The following is a 15,034-nucleotide window of genomic DNA, read 5'->3' on the forward strand; positions in this document are numbered from 1 at the left end:
CAATGAAGGTAAGGTTAGTTTGTAGAAGGAAGCACCCATGTTTGAAAATCATGTCTAATTGAATGGCAGAAAAGGCGATAAATTAGAGAGGAGAAGAGAGGCCAAGCATAGTAATTCAGGAGCCGAGAAAGAGAAGCCAGATTGAATTACTCAGCTGGGAGAGGAGTTTGAGTCAGAACAGCTGAATTGCACCAGCCAGCACAGAGCTCAGTAAGAACAAGTAAGGGTAAGATTACTAGGCAGGGAGTCCAGCTGAAAACATTCTAGGCCTAGGTTAGATTATATGCAGGCTAGAAGCTTCCAAGGCTAGGCCTAGGTCAGCAGATGGAGGCAATAAGCTTCCGAGAAAACAATTACCTCAGGAGAATAAAAGTTCGTTTTACAGATCCCTTGGAGCTGAACTCACAGGCGGCTGTGAGCTACACCTGTAGGTGCTGGGAACCAAACAGGTTCTCTGACAGAGAAGTGCATGGGCCTGATTAACAGACCACGGGATCAGCTTTTCACTGACTCTTGAATACCTCCTGCAGAGTGGAGCCTTTTGATGGCATCACAAGGAATGAAAGAGTCTCTGCACTCCTTTTCCCTTTTCCTCAAGCATCCCTGAGGAATGCTTACCTTCTCCGTTCTTCTGAGAGTCTCGAGCTACTGAACTGAACCACATGTCTGTTTTCTGCCACCACGCCTGAGGACCACGGGTGGGGATGTTTTTTTTTTTAGAACTACGAGTTTATTGAGTTCATGAGTAGATTAAGTACATCACAGATTCCTCACACAAAGCACCAAAATGTTGTCAGTTTAAATGCGTTCATAGTAAGCTCAGAGTCACCAATAACTATTGGGTGTTGCATTAAGGAAGTTAACCTAAACCACTTCTCCTTGGCGTCATTTAATCACGATTGAGCCCAGATTGGAGTTCTCTACTTTATGTGTGCATGTCTCCCATCTTCTCTGTCTCTTGTGTGAGTCTGAATCTCTCTTCTGAATCTGTCATGCTGTCTGTGTGCGATTTTATGTATCTGTCTATAACAGAGGGCTTTGCTCTGTATTTATTGAGCAGCATTGAAAAACGTTGCATGGGGAGGGAGTGAGGGACACTTTACAGAACTTCTCTTTTCTTCTTTTTTAAATTATTTATTTATTTATTTGAGGCAGGGTTTCTCTGTGTAGCCTTGGCTGTCCTGGACTTGATTTGTAGACCAGGATGGCCTCAAACTCACAGAAGCCAGCCTGTCTCTGACTCCTTGAGTGCTGGGATCAAAGTGTGAGCAGCAAAGCCCCACTTTAACAGACTCTTCTATAAGAGATTAATCCGAGTTTCCAACTGACCCCAGGTGGAGCAGATGACAGTACTGCAAACATCATTGCTCATGAAGCAACATCCGAAGCAAAGTGATGAGGTAAATAAATGTGGAATTTTGCAGCACAGGGCCTGGCACTTACAAAACTGAATGACCTAAGGAAATTCTGCCACTTGCCAGCTGAATGGCCATAGACAAATCCGTTAGCCTGTCTCCTCTAGCTCATCTCATCTTTAATAGGGATGATCATAATAATAATGGCTCTATCTCCAGCGATGTGGTAAGGATTAGGGAGACATAAGAGTGCTTAGAACAGACCCTGGCACGTACTGAAGGTTAACTGATGCCCAGGCTTGGTGGATCAGATCACCCCTGGTTAATGGGAGGCACCTGTCACATGGCTACCAACTGTCTCAGGATGAGCCTGCTGTGTTTAACTGCTGCCCAGCAAGAAGCCAAGAGAACGGTTTTATGCCGCCAGATTTGTGGCTCAGCTGCAGAACACTGAGTTCCCAAGCTAGGACTCTTTCCGGATTTGTTTAAATTCTATTCAGAGCCCTGCCTGTTGCAAATGCTTCAAGCACACTGACTTCAAGGGCTCAGAGGGCTACGATGCCTTCTTGAGTGACTTGCTGGGCTCAAAGTTGGCACCTTGTCAGACTTGTGAATGAATGAGCTGAGACAGCATATCTAAACCTGGCCTTCTTACCACTTCACAGCCTTTAGGATAAGAGCAAAGTGATAATATGTCTTCCAAAATCCAAGTGGAAGGAAGTGCAAGCAGCACAGGATCATCCAACATGCAGATGAAGTAGATATAACTAACCTGAGAACATAGAGAACAATATGAAGGTGTTTGACTAGGTGGAGGGTCTTTTTGCTCATTGCCTGTGTCATTTCCTTAGCTGAAGTATGTGTTAGGAATGGCAGTGTGCACCAGCTCACTGAATTCCTAAATGGCTTTGGGGATTGGTACCCTGTCTCTGGCACGATCATCATAAGAGTCAAAGCTAAGTTGCATGTTAGGGGTGAAGAATAAAGACAATAATAGGTTTCTTCCTGTGTCCCAAAGCAGTCCCCACAAAGGCTATCCTAGAGTCTTTGTGGAAGCTGGGGAGGCCTCACTGCAGAGGGGTAGAGAAATCTCTGTGGTAAAGGACAGCCCTTCAAGTTGCCCAGGAAGCAGACAGCAAGCTGGGATTAGGTGTCCCCGAGCCTAATTCCTGGATGGGGGGAGGGATCATGAAAAGGTGGTGGAAAGCCTTTAGACTAAGATGTGAATCTGATTCTGGGAGGGACTGAAGACTGAAGTAAGGAAACCTTCGGCCCCAACTTAAAGCGAACAGGAGTTCCAGCAGCTCCATCCAGAGACTGTCTGTCAGGAGGGCCCTCACACCATTCTTCCTCACTTCTTCTGCCATGCTTGGTCCTTGGCTAGGAGGAGCCCACTGGCAGGCAGCACGGTCACAATGTGATGGTGGACGAGCTCCAGTGAAACATCTGGCTCCAGGAACTGGTTACTTTTGCTATGGCATCTGAGTGGCACGGTTCCGGGGGATAGGAGTTTAGGGCACTTCAAGCCATCTGTGTCTTCCTACATGCTCCTACAGTCCCTCCGGGGCCTCAGCCTTTCTCAGACAAAGCTCTGTCTTCACGTAGGAGCTCTGGAGAAGCTGTGAATTCAAGTTGCATTGTGGGTACTTCACAATGCTAAGCCCATGCTGTTCACTGAGCCTTGGCCTTAGTCCTGGAACCCCAATTTCTAACTGGTCAGTTACAGGCACAGGCAAAACAGTCCCAGGCTCATGGGTGGTGTCCAGCATGGTGAATGGGTACAGTCTCGGGGACAAAGCCCCTCAGCCATGGAGTGGATAATGTCTCCAGGTGGATCCTATCAGAGTTGAGCTGAATTCGAGAAAGCTGGTTTCGCTGATGAATAACTTGCATGGTGGATCTGGGGAAAGCTCCACACAGCTGATCACACACCTTGTCTGTGTTGTTCATGGTGTAAGAACAGAAGAAAAAAAGAGGCGTTCTCTTCTCGCGGTGTACATGGCAAGTAGAAAGCCGGGTGTGTAGTTCAGTGCGTACACAAGGCCTTGGGACCAGTGTCCAACACTGCAAGACGACAAACCCAAAACGGCAACAGAAAGCCCCAAGCTCCCTGGACATTCGCCTGACTGATTTTGATAGCCTCCTTCTGTATTCACTGGTATTCACTGGTATTCACTGATTCAGCATTGTGAGCACCCCCTCCCCCCTGCAGGACTCCAGAGACCTGGTAGGACACTCACAGCGTTTTCTAGGTCTCCACCACATTGCACGGAGTCACTTTCTTCTCCATGTGTAGCCAGGTGGCCTGCAGGCGACATATGCTGAGGAGGGACGGAGGGTGGGGTAGGAGCACTGTCCACTTCCCTCGAGGCTTCTAACTGCACCTGCTAACTTTCCCAGGAACCCTGCCTTAGCTTCTCGCCAGCATTTGCTTTGGGGATAGAAGCCAATAGCACCGTCTTTGAATTTTCCTTTTTCTGAGTATATTTGTGTTTGTTCCTTTGGCCTGTGGGTGCCTGCTGTCTGCTCAGCCAAGACCTGAAGGAAAAGAGTGTCCCTCATGTCCCTTTCCTGTCAACGTGTGAGAGTTTATTGGTTAATCATTTGTCTAAGCGTATTCCATTGTATCTAATTATATCGAAGTAGCCTCCTATGTTAGGTACTCTCACAGCGATAGTGTCTTGGATTTTGTTCCCTTAGCCTTGTGCTTTTTTTCATGTAGGGTTCATGAAACCCACAGTTTAACACAGCGTGACCAACCTAGCTTTGTGCTTTTCTCCATACTGTGAGCCAGCTAGTTTTCCCAGTATGGGTTCTCCATTTCTAAAGGTTTCATCATTACCAAGCAGCTCAGCCTGGAGGCCATCCAGGAGCCTAGATGAGTCAGAGGTTTGCAAACGGTTGCAGTTAGAAATGTCTCCATGAAACCTGAGGCTGGAAGGCTCCGACGTGACTGAGCTGCAGAGGGTTTGCCTGTGGCGAATGTCATGTGGAGACCCAGGCGCAGAGTCTGACAGAAATGCACAGGTGTTGTGGTATATCCCCAGAGATCCAGGGCTTGAAGCGAGAGGACTCAGAAGCCAACAGCACGCCTGTACTCCAGCATCGCGATAGAATATTCTCGGAAGGCAACTCTGATGTCATGGATCCAAATTCACACACTTCTAAAATGTATGTCTTAAAGGGTGAACGTGGTTTAACTGCCATAAGGATTTGGTATAGCCGGAGGTTCAGAGCCTGGGTCCTGAGGTCAAATTCTGGCCAGCCAGCCCTGGATGACCTTGAGCAGATCACACCTCTGAAGGCGGTGCATGAGATAATTCTGATGTACCTAGCCAGGGACCAGCATCAATTACATCAATTAGACACTCAATAAAGAGCAACACTAAAAGGCCTTATTAGATGCTTGACTTGGCATTCCATGGAACACAAAGAATGGAATGCTCCTAACCCTCAAGAGATTTCTGAGCTAAGGAGGGAGACAAGTTACAAAACATAAGCATATCATGAAAGAAATCTTTAGACTTTGCTCTAAGAAAGTTCATATGCTCAGGATTCAAATAAAAGAATGGCAAATCAGTGTAAGGAATGCGAGGCCCTGAGTAGAATTCTGAGCCGAGGAAAGCAACACCAAACTTTAGAAAAGACTGAGTTTCGAACAGTTGCAGAGTGCAGAGGGAGGTACCCCAATGAGGTCCAGATAGGGTGCCGACAGTGAGGCTGACATTGCAGAAGTCAGTGGGGAAATACCGCTTATTATCTCCTACTCTCAAAAGCCTTTCTCCAGATGCTGAGAATTGGTAAGCAGGGAGCGGTTTTGGACACGAAGTAATTCTCCAACTCATGGGTATCAACTTGGTGTCCTCCAGCTTAACACACTTCTGGCATTCTCTACCTGAAGTCAGTTTTGATCTCATAAGTTAAAAGGCTCAGTTTAAGACTCTCCCTATTTCAGAGGTCAATTCCAAGTCCATTCGTTTCCTGCTTCTGGTTGACCATTGTGCAATGAGGGACTTTTCTCTTGGGTTTCAGGATTTGCTAGAATGGCTCACAGAGCCTAAGGAAACACTGGGCACATGCTCACGGGTTTCTATTTCAAAGGTTTGTGCTATGGTTTCGATATACTTAGTCTCCTCAGATCACCATTAGACCTCTAATTAAAGACATGAAATGTAGTTGACAAAGAACACACCAAGTTCTATGTAAGTTGTGCTTGTGGTGCACGTGGGAATCTATGTGAGTTGAGAAAGCTACTGTGGCTGGAGAGGGCCAGAGAGGGTGAGGCCTGGGAGGTCACAGGGACAGGTTTTCACACAGAGACATTGGAGAGTCTTCCCCGAAGGCTTGGCATGGTTGCGGAGGTTCCCCTAGGGGCAGCCAGTAGGGGCTTGAGATCTACTTTAGCTCGTAATGTCTGCACCTAGCTGAGTGGCATGGGGCATGCTCACCAGGTAGCCGCTCCTTTCCTCCTAATTATGCTGCTGTGCATTATCTGTGTTCTATTTTACCTATCCTTCATCTCTGTAAGTATCTACCTACCTACCTAATCTGTTTTTTACCTTAAATTCTTAAAAACTTTTAAAAATTAATTTTAATATATTTTGATCATTATTCTTTCTCCTCTCTCCACTCATCCTAGATCCTATCTTCCTACCCACCCGACTTCATGTTCTCCCTTTTCTCTCTCTCTCTCAAAAAAAAAAAGGAAATAACAAAAATGAAGATCAAAACCTAAACTTAAAAAAAGAAAATTAATGAGACAAAAAAGTATCAAAACAAAACAAAACATGCGTACACACACACACACACACACACACACACTAAACAAAACATGGAGTCTGTGTTGACCAACTACTCCCGGAGTGCGGCTTACCCAGCGTCACTCTACTGGAGAGAACTAATTTTTCCTTTCCGGCAGGTATCAGTTGTAAACAGCTTCTTGGTCAGGGGTTTGTCTTTGGGTCCACTTCCTCCTCTCAGCGCTGGGATTTTTGTCACAGTCCCTGAGTGCGTAAATGCCTGTCCCTTTGAAGTCATCTACCACCCCTGCGCTAAGACAGCAGCAAACCACCAGGTTGTTGGGATGTGCTGTGATCCCAGCAAGGAGCATCCTGCTGTGACTGGGCCAACCAGAGAGAGCCATGTTAACGGTAACCACAGGCACAGACTTTCCAGCTGTGGCCTCGCTGCGGGGTGTAGGAGAATGTGTTTAAGGGATGGACTCCAGATCGGAAATAAAAAGCCCAGGCTCATTAACCTGCAGTAGGTGAGCACGCCCGCACAGCGGTAGGGTCAAACTCTTCCTACACAGGACTTCTGTCGTGTGAGGATCACTTTAAGTTCACACACAAAACACTTCAAATATATAGTGCTTTGATAATGGCTCGATGCTTTGTTAGTATTTACTTGTAGGGGCTCCGTCCCTGGGCAATAGTCCGTTCAGCCGGGTGTGAATTGTGCAGCATTACACGCGGCAAAAAGAGAGAGGAGGCGAGGGCTACGTCGATGCACATCTGTAACCTCCAACCTGAGTGGCTGAGGCAGAAGGATATCAAGTTTGAGGCCAGCCAGAGATACATAAAGAATTCTAGGCGAGTCATGATCCCCCTTTTTGAAAAGGAGGGTGTAGAAGCTTCGAGGAGAGATGGGTGGGATTGGTGGAGGTGGTGGGCCTCTAGGTAGAGAGGTTTGGGGCGGGAGTGGAGCTTCCTCCAGGCCTCTGCGACCTCCCCTCCTCCTTCCCCATCCCTCCCCTCGCTTTCCCCTTTCTACCCCTGTTTGAGCTAACTGTCCAGTGGGAGCCCTGGGTTTTTAACCCTCTCCCGCCTCGGAGCTCCCGGCGTCCCCGGGCCTGGCTCGGTGCTGTGGGCAAGCGGGCTCTTGTGGTGTGAGATCCGGTGGAACCGGACCCGGACGTGGAAGGGCGAGGGGTGGCGAGGGGCGGCGAGGGCGTGGGCGCCGGGCTGCGGGGCGGGGCGGGGCGAGGCCGGAGGCGGGGCGGGGCGGGAGGCGGGGCCTGGAAAGTTCGCGGCAGCCGCGGAGGGCTGGGCGGGCCTCCCGGGAACCGTAAAAGGCTGGGGCGGGCGGGGTGGGTGTGGCCGTGCGGGCTGAGCGGAGTGCTGGTCCGGGGCGCGTCGTCCACCGCAGCTTCTCAGCCATGGGCGCCGTGTGGTCAGCCCTGCTGGTCGGCGGGGGTCTGGCGGGAGCGCTCATCCTGTGGCTGCTGCGGGGCGACTCCGGGGCCCCGGGGAAAGACGGGAGTGCGGTGCCGCAGAAGGACGCCCCTCCAGCAGAGGCTGCGTCTCCGGGAGGCGGTCCGGGTGGCGGTGGCGGCCTGAGCCCTGAACCTTCCGAGCGGGAGCTGGGCTCCAAACCAGGTATTCCTTCTCCGGGGCTCCGGGCAGGCGTGCCAGGTGTTTGGAAGTTCATCAGGGAAGGGGAAATGAAAGCCACTTGGAGCCGTCCCCGACTGAGCCCTCCTCAGGCCCCATCGCGTTCCGGGGCTGTGGGGTCCCGGAGAAGCCACGCGGGTCCCCCAGAGGCCGCGCCCCGCTCCTGCTGCTCCAGCGGGCACCTCCAGCGGCTCCTCCGCCTGGCCGCGCTCCGCGCAGTGCTGGAGGCTGGCTGGGGGCATCTCACAACCCTCTTCAGTCCCTGATGGAGCTGGGAGGGACCTCCTTCTGAGACGCAGTCCCTGACATCTCACACCACGCCTCGGATCTAAATTTGGGGCTAGAGAGCTTTGAGCGCTCATTCCCTACGGTCTGGATAGTTCTTTCAGGAAAGTAAAATTCTGCTTAGACTTGGGTGGTGAAGACCACCGCAGTTGAGGCTGTCCACAAACAGCCCAGGGTGGCGGCCTGCTAGAGAACCCAAGTCTGGAGAGAATTGTCACGAAGTCTAAATCTACACTTTAGAGACCCTGAAGCAGGCAACCAGCGCGCACTGGCACAAGCCCCAAATTCCCGTGCCCTTCTTTGCCAGCTGCCGCTGCCTGACAGAACTTATTTTTAGTGGTGGTCATTTGTAGCTACGAGAAAAATCTTTCCCATGGCTGGGTTTTGGTAAACGGTTCATCTGTTTTCTTCTGAAAGTTAGGAATTCACAGTACTCTTCGTTGACATCTCACTTCGAAGCTCATCATTAAAAAAGAGACAAAATGAAGCGAGAATCCCCCCATCCATGCTGAGTTAAGGTTTTAGGGAGCTCAGGCTTGTAGGGGAGCTATTTAGGCAGCCAGGAAAGGAACCAAGTCTTTAGAGAACTTGATCGTGTTGATTGCGGAGTTTTAAGAACAGTTTTTAAAGTGTATACGTACAGGGAGTGGGGTGAGGGGAAAACCTGTGTGTTTGAAGAGACTCCTTTTCCCTCAAGCCCCCCCACCTCCACCCCTCACCCCCTCATGCGCTTGGGATTCCCCACGCTGACTGCTCTGCCTGTTAGCTGGAGCGGCCCCTGACCTGCTCTCGCTTCCAGGGGGTTCAGCAGTACCTCAGGTACAGGGTAGTCATGCAGGCCTTTGTTCCACAAATGCCTGTGTGGCTGAGCCTTGTGCTCAGTTCCCGCCCCAACCCTCGGACAGCATTCTTTTTTTTTTTTTTTTTTTTTTGACAGGAGCCAAGTGATTTCACTTTGGATACTTGCCAGCATGGTCTGGACTGTGAGAGACTGCAGCTTGTCTCTTTACTCTCTCACGTTGTGTGCTGAGACTCTGAGCATGCTTTTGGTTGTTGGCCCTACATGTATGCTCTTAGAGCAGTACTCTAATGTGCAAATAGGTACTTGAGTTTTACAGGGACTTGAACTGCAGAGAGAGATGAAGACAGCAGCGATCAACTTTCTCAGTTTTCCACTGCGAACCATCTAACGTTAGCACACTTTCCTTTCTTAGAGCATCTTCACGGAAGCAACGGACATTTGATTTCTGAGACCGCAGATCTTGGTACCTTGCAGAAAGCACAGAGAGGGCACAGTGTTGGCAGAGAGCGTGTTCCCGATGGAAAGATTCCAGACACACACTCCAAGGCTGACTGCGAAGTGCCAAGAAATCAGAGCACGGAATGGAGACTCCTCAAAGGACAAGAAACAGTTGCTAAAGCAGCTGCGAGTGGGGCGGAGAAGCCGCCCTCCAGCAGCTTGCTCAGGGACCGAGCTGAAGCAGCCAGCCTTGCACAGTCGGTCAGTCAGGACCCAGCAGGCCCCGAGGACTGGGAAGTGGTGTCTAGGCACTCATCTTGGGGGGATGTTGGTTTGGGTGGCAGTCTCCAGGCTTCTGGCTTAAGCCCACGTCAGGGAATGGACGATGGCAGAAGCAGTCTTGTGGTAGGCAGAGGCAGAGGCTGGGAAGCAGATGGGAAGGCGCCGTCTCTGGAACCGCCGCAGGTCAGCATCCGGTTCCAGGTGCACTACACCACAAGCACCAATGTGCAGTTCATTGCAGTAACTGGCGACCACGAGAGCCTGGGGGGATGGAATGCATACGTCCCCCTTCACTGCCACAAGGACGGGCTCTGGTCTCATTCTGTCTTCCTGCCTGCAGGCACAGTGGTGGAGTGGAAGTTTGTGTTGGTAGAGAACAAGGAAATTACACGATGGGAAGAATGCAGCAATAGACGCCTACAGACTGGCCATGAGGATAAAGTGGTTCATGGGTGGTGGGGGATTCCCTGACTCAGTTTGCAAAGCATCCACGAGGCTGCAGCAGGGTGCAGAAGAGGCTGAGGCTGTAGAGCACACCGCATGGTTTAAAGTAAGGGCGGTGTGATTCCAATTGTAGCCATCAGAGTTCTTTCAGATTTGCTAGTGTAGCTTCTGTCCAAAAGGTAGGAAGATAAATGCATGCAAGCAATGCTTCCCGTGAGCTGGGACTTTTCCCTTGTTGCATTGACTGGTTTGTGCAGACACACCGTTACTTGAGCGGGACTGCTCAGGGCCTGGGTAGTTGATTTGGCTAAAAGCCTGAGGTCTGGCCTATGGGCAAGGAGAAACTAATCAACTGCACAAGTATGAGGTAGAGCCCTTGGGAGCTCTTAGAATAGGGAGATTCCAATAAGCCTCGTTAAATCCAGCTAAAGCAACACTGTTTACATTTAAAATTAACACTGAAAGGACCTGTGACCAGTAAGGATCTGAGTGAAATTCAAGACTCCCTGTTAGTTTCTGTCCCATTTTAACTGCTGAGGATAGATGGGAAGCTGGCTGGTATGTCTTTGTCTTAGTGGTTGAAAGCCTAATCAGAGTTGGTCATCCAGGAAGGAGAGCATGAGAGGCTGTGAGATGCTGAGGTGGCTTGAAGGGTATGCTTCTATGAGGGCTGGGGGTTACAGGGCCGTGTCTGGCTCCAGCATAGGGTGCATCTGTCCTCTACACACAGTGGCCTGGCCGGACCATCTCCGCTCACTGTCCCACCCCACTCCCACCAGGTCTCAACAAATGGGCTGCCCTAAAGCAGTTTTTTTCCATCTGTTACCTCTTCACTCTCCTTTCATACCAGTGAGTGAAAATCTATATAGGACCATGATACAGAAGAATATCTTTGCTCTGAGAAATAATTATTAAGCATTAAGTTATAATTGAATAATAAATCCTGAATTTTAGTGTCTTTATTAAATGCCTAAATTATTTGTTTCAATTTTAGCACCATAACCTAGATATAAAATAACTGTATAATATTTTACATATAGAGAGAAAAGCAAACATCAAAATTTACAGCAGACATGGAGAATCTGTTTTCCCTCTCTTGGGGAAAGTTTAAAAAAAATTTTTTTTTTTTTTTTTTTTAGAAAGTCTTAAATGTTTTTAAAAACTTTGCTTAGAAAGGAATTTTTGAGGCAGAGTTTTTTTGTAGCCCAGGCTTACCCCAATATTCATTATGTAGCCAAGTATGCCTTGAAACTGCATCCACTTCTCAAGTCCTAGGATTATAGGTGTGTGCCACTGTACCCAGTTTTGTGTAGTGCCAGGCAAGCACTCCACAACTGAGTTACACCCCAGCTTTGCTGTTTTGAGACGGATAGCCCAGACTGGCCTGGAACTTGCTATGTAGCTAAGGATGATCTTCAGCCCTGATTTTTCTACTTCCACCTTCCGAGCACTTGGATAAAATGAGTTTTTGTGTTAAAGCAGTCTTAGTACAACACTACAGTAACTATTGGCAAAACAGTATTTAATCCTGGCTAAGATGGCCTCTGCTGACAAAATCCTAGATTCAGTGGGAGGCAGCATTGGAAACTGTTTAGCATGCTGTTTGGAAGCTTTGGGCTCACAGCACTTTTGAGATGAATTCATACATTCTGCTTATGTATCTCATAATGCGGTCTGCAGAAGGTACTGGCCATTACTTCACAATGCTCAAGCATCCCTATGAAGTAAAGCAATTCAAATAAGCCTCTAGAATTCTATTTCTAGTTACCTGATGAAATAAAAGTTAATCTTTCATTAAAGCCAACTGATTTAAGAAACTGTATATATACATATATATACATCTATTATTTACAGTTACAGATACATCTATGTTAATCATTTGACGCTGGGTGTGCTGGAGTGATGCCTTTGTCACCTGAGAGCATTCCAATGTTCCCCTGAGGGCATGTACGCCCTCCTAGGGACTGGCTGCTGTAGCAGATCACTCACCTAACAAGGTAGCACCACCTTGTCCCAGTCAGCAGCTCTTCCAGCTAGCAGCTGCCCTCCCTTGAGAGTGTCCCAAGACGAGCCCCTTCTGCCCTGTGGTGCCACCACCCTAAGGATCCTCCCCGTTTTCTGCACCCAACTTGTGGGAGGGAAATGACTTGAGAAGCCAAGTGCAGCATTAACACTTTGACCTGAAGGAACACAGATCTCTGCTCACATTCCATTCCACTTGTGAGAACTGGCCAGGTGATCACCCTACAGTTGGGGACACGGGGCTGCAACATGGCCTCTGGCTTGGCAGCTGTCTCCATGACAACTGTGTGCCACTTTGTCTCTAATGTTTGGGTACAAGTGAAACACAGCTCTGTCGCCCTTGTTTCATTATATTTGGCTTGCATACAAATACTCCTGGTTTATTAACATTAAGGTAAACTGTGTTAATTCAATGGAGAAGTTATCTACTCATTTGTTAAAGAGTAACAAAGTATTTTCTTTCTTTAGTTTTATGCAAGAGGAGAGATTTCTAAAAGTTCTGATTGGGGGCACCAAAGTCTTATTGATTACTGATATTGACAGAACAATGAGTTCAAGGTCACCAAAAAAAGGCTGCTGTTTGTCCAGCATGCTGGAGTTTGTCCTTCTGTTCTTGGCGCTGTACCCCTTAACACCATCCGAACACGTTTTTTTCCCTCAGAATTCAGAATTTCTTTAAATGGAAAAAAAATGACTCTACTATCTTAGAACTAGTAAAATAATTTAAAACAATTATACCAACATGACAGTTAGCATAAGTTAATATGTTATAATTTATGAATACTCTTAAATCTAGCTGCTGAGAGTGTTTGAGGTTTTACCGTGACAGCATTCAAGAACTTTATTTCAAAATAGAGTTTACAGGGTATCTTTTATTAAATTTCACATAAAAGGAAAAAAGTCCACAGGGCACTAATTATATGTAACACCACAATTAATCAGGCGTCAGCCCTCTATAGAGAGCAGGCAAGCAATGCATCATTTTAGTAGCATTTTTTCTTGGTCTTTCACTTTCTGGATCCTCTTTTCTTGATTTCTGATCATTGAAGACATTGCTGAAAAAAAATTAATAAAGCAAAGTTAGATTGTAAAGTCAACTCAGGTTTTAAAACCCTTCACACTCATCTTCCAGGAAGAACTGTTAGCATGCAGAAGGAGCCCAGAGATGCACAAACCTTCAATGCAGCACACTTTTGTAAAGGCCTCTACAAACAGCCTCTAATAAGCAGGACGAGATAAAGGAGCATAATTCAAACGCCTTGAGAGGGCAATAAAGGAAAGCCTCCTTTCCTTTCATCTCCTGGGTCAGAAGTCACTACTGAAAGTAGTTAGGGAAAATTTCCCTGTGCTCCTGTGTGCATGCACACGAATGGAAATCCGTGTATGGTTTTGGTTTTGCTGGGGACTTGACGCACAGTCTCACACATGCTAGACAATGTCCTAAACACCAAGCTGCGTCTGCAGCCCGTACTTTACATTTTGATAAGTTCTGCCAAAAACCTCCAAAAATATCTGCTCAGAACTTCAAGCACTACCCTACTAGACATCACATCTAGCCCAAGGCACTGTCTTCTTATTAAACAGATGCCACAAGTCTTCCACCCATGTGACATAAGCAGGATGAACTCAGAAATAAAAATCAAAGTGTGGTTTTAAGTGGAGCAAAACAAAAACATAAAACAAAAAACCCCTACATTCTTCAAACAAACAAACAAACAAACAAAAACCCTCACAGTAGCATGGGCAGTAAGTACCAACTATGTCTTATAGGTTAAAAAAAAAAAAAAAGACACAAAGTTGGGTGTTTAGGGAAGTGGGTGGAGCTGGTAGAGAAGGGGTGAGTGTGACCAAAATAAATTGTATGAAATTCTCTAACTAATTTTTGAAAAACGACTCGACAAGCTAAAAAGAAACCATTTCTCAGTGCTTAGGGAGAGCTGGGGTTTACACAATTTACTTGAGCTTTCTCTCTAGCAGTGATGTGATATAACTTTGGTGTGTTGGAAGGCTGTGTGCTTTAGTGTCAAAATTGCAGGGTCAGGTCCCAGCTCTCCTGTTCACTGCGTGACACAGGACTTACTGTGTTGTCTCGTGTTCTCATTTTCTTAAGACAACAGTAACAGCACCCCACGCCCATGCTGCTGTGAAGGCAGCATGAAGGCCAGAGCAGCACTGAGAGCAGGCCCAGGGTGCAAGTGGCTTAATGAATGCCGGCAGAAGCTCTTACTAACACGCTCACATTTATTGTATAAGCGTTTGTTGTTAGAGACATATTTATTAGCCAGGTGCTATGGCGCACGCATGTAATCCCAATACTCAAGAGGCAGAGGCATGTTGATCTCCGTGAGTTTGAGGCCAGCCTGGTCTACAAAGCCAGTCCAGGACAGCCAGGCTACATAGAAATCCTGTCTCAAAAAACAAAACAAAACAACAACAACAAAAATTTATTTCTTGTGTGTGGGTGCCTGTGTGCATGTGTGTGTATATCTTTTGCGAGTTTTCTCCCAGTGCTACAGCCTGGACCCAGGGCTTTTGTTAACTCGGCAAGTGTCCTGCCACTTGCTGAACCCCATGCTGAGGAGACCCCTGTGCTGTACCTTGGTTCTTCAGCTGCAAATCTTCTACCAGGGTTTGCAAACTTTCCAGTCTGTTCTGCAGTTTTCGGCATGTTTTTCCTGTTGTTTCTAGTGACGGAGACTGTGAATCTATTAGAAAATTGCTTAGATGTGATATTAAAAGTCTATTCACTATTTCTTTTATAACTCTTCAAATCACGTGTTAGAAAGCTTTTCTTATAAGAACTTCAAAACTCTTTTAAAATGAAAAAGCTTCCCACTGAAATGCAGCAACACCAGCTTCTTTGGGTTTGTTTCAAGTCACTAAGACGCAATACTATTCAACTACAAAGTATTAACCACGATCATGAGAAGAAGTCAGTGACACACTGTGTGGGTCAGCTGTACAGCAACCGAGCAGCTCCTCCCTGGGGGCTGGGGGGAGCAGGATCTAACTCG

General features: G+C 47.5%; 2 protein-coding genes across 6 annotated transcripts in view; one reads left to right on the plus strand and one right to left on the minus strand.

The window, feature by feature from the left end:
* Positions 1-7,458: 7,458 nt before the first annotated feature.
* Stbd1 (starch binding domain 1) lies at positions 7,459-11,802 on the plus strand. Its single transcript, XM_021649884.2, has 2 exons — positions 7,459-7,732; positions 9,247-11,802. The coding sequence occupies exons 1-2, from the start codon at positions 7,513-7,515 to the stop codon at positions 10,023-10,025; spliced, it is 999 nt and encodes a 332-aa protein (XP_021505559.1). The 5' UTR covers positions 7,459-7,512; the 3' UTR covers positions 10,026-11,802.
* A 1,079-nt stretch (positions 11,803-12,881) lies between these two features.
* Ccdc158 (coiled-coil domain containing 158) overlaps positions 12,882-15,034 on the minus strand; it is a 54,011-nt gene continuing 51,858 nt past the window's right edge. For 3 of the 5 annotated variants that reach the window (XM_060380948.1, XM_060380952.1, XM_060380949.1), the window contains 2 exons: positions 14,618-14,717; positions 12,889-13,075 (listed from right to left, as the gene is read on the minus strand). In XM_060380948.1, coding sequence (XP_060236931.1) covers positions 12,955-13,075; positions 14,618-14,717 — 221 coding nt within the window. In that variant the 3' untranslated portion in view covers positions 12,889-12,954. Of the gene's footprint in view, positions 13,076-14,617; positions 14,726-15,034 lie in introns of all 5 variants that reach the window. The other 2 variants (XM_021649882.2, XM_060380950.1) reach the window with 2 other exon arrangements.

Source organism: Meriones unguiculatus, chromosome 3, assembly GCF_030254825.1.
Source record: "Meriones unguiculatus strain TT.TT164.6M chromosome 3, Bangor_MerUng_6.1, whole genome shotgun sequence".
Classification (NCBI taxonomy): Eukaryota; Metazoa; Chordata; class Mammalia; order Rodentia; family Muridae; genus Meriones; species Meriones unguiculatus.

Bases quoted from the DNA above. Each gene is read 5' to 3' on its own strand.
- Stbd1 (XM_021649884.2), top strand. From the start codon at position 7,513: ATGGGCGCCGTGTGGTCAGCCCTGCTGGTCGGCGGGGGTCTGGCGGGA. The intron at 7,733-9,246 runs GTATTCCTTCTC...TTCCTTTCTTAG, and splicing joins GGAGCTGGGCTCCAAACCAG to AGCATCTTCACGGAAGCAAC.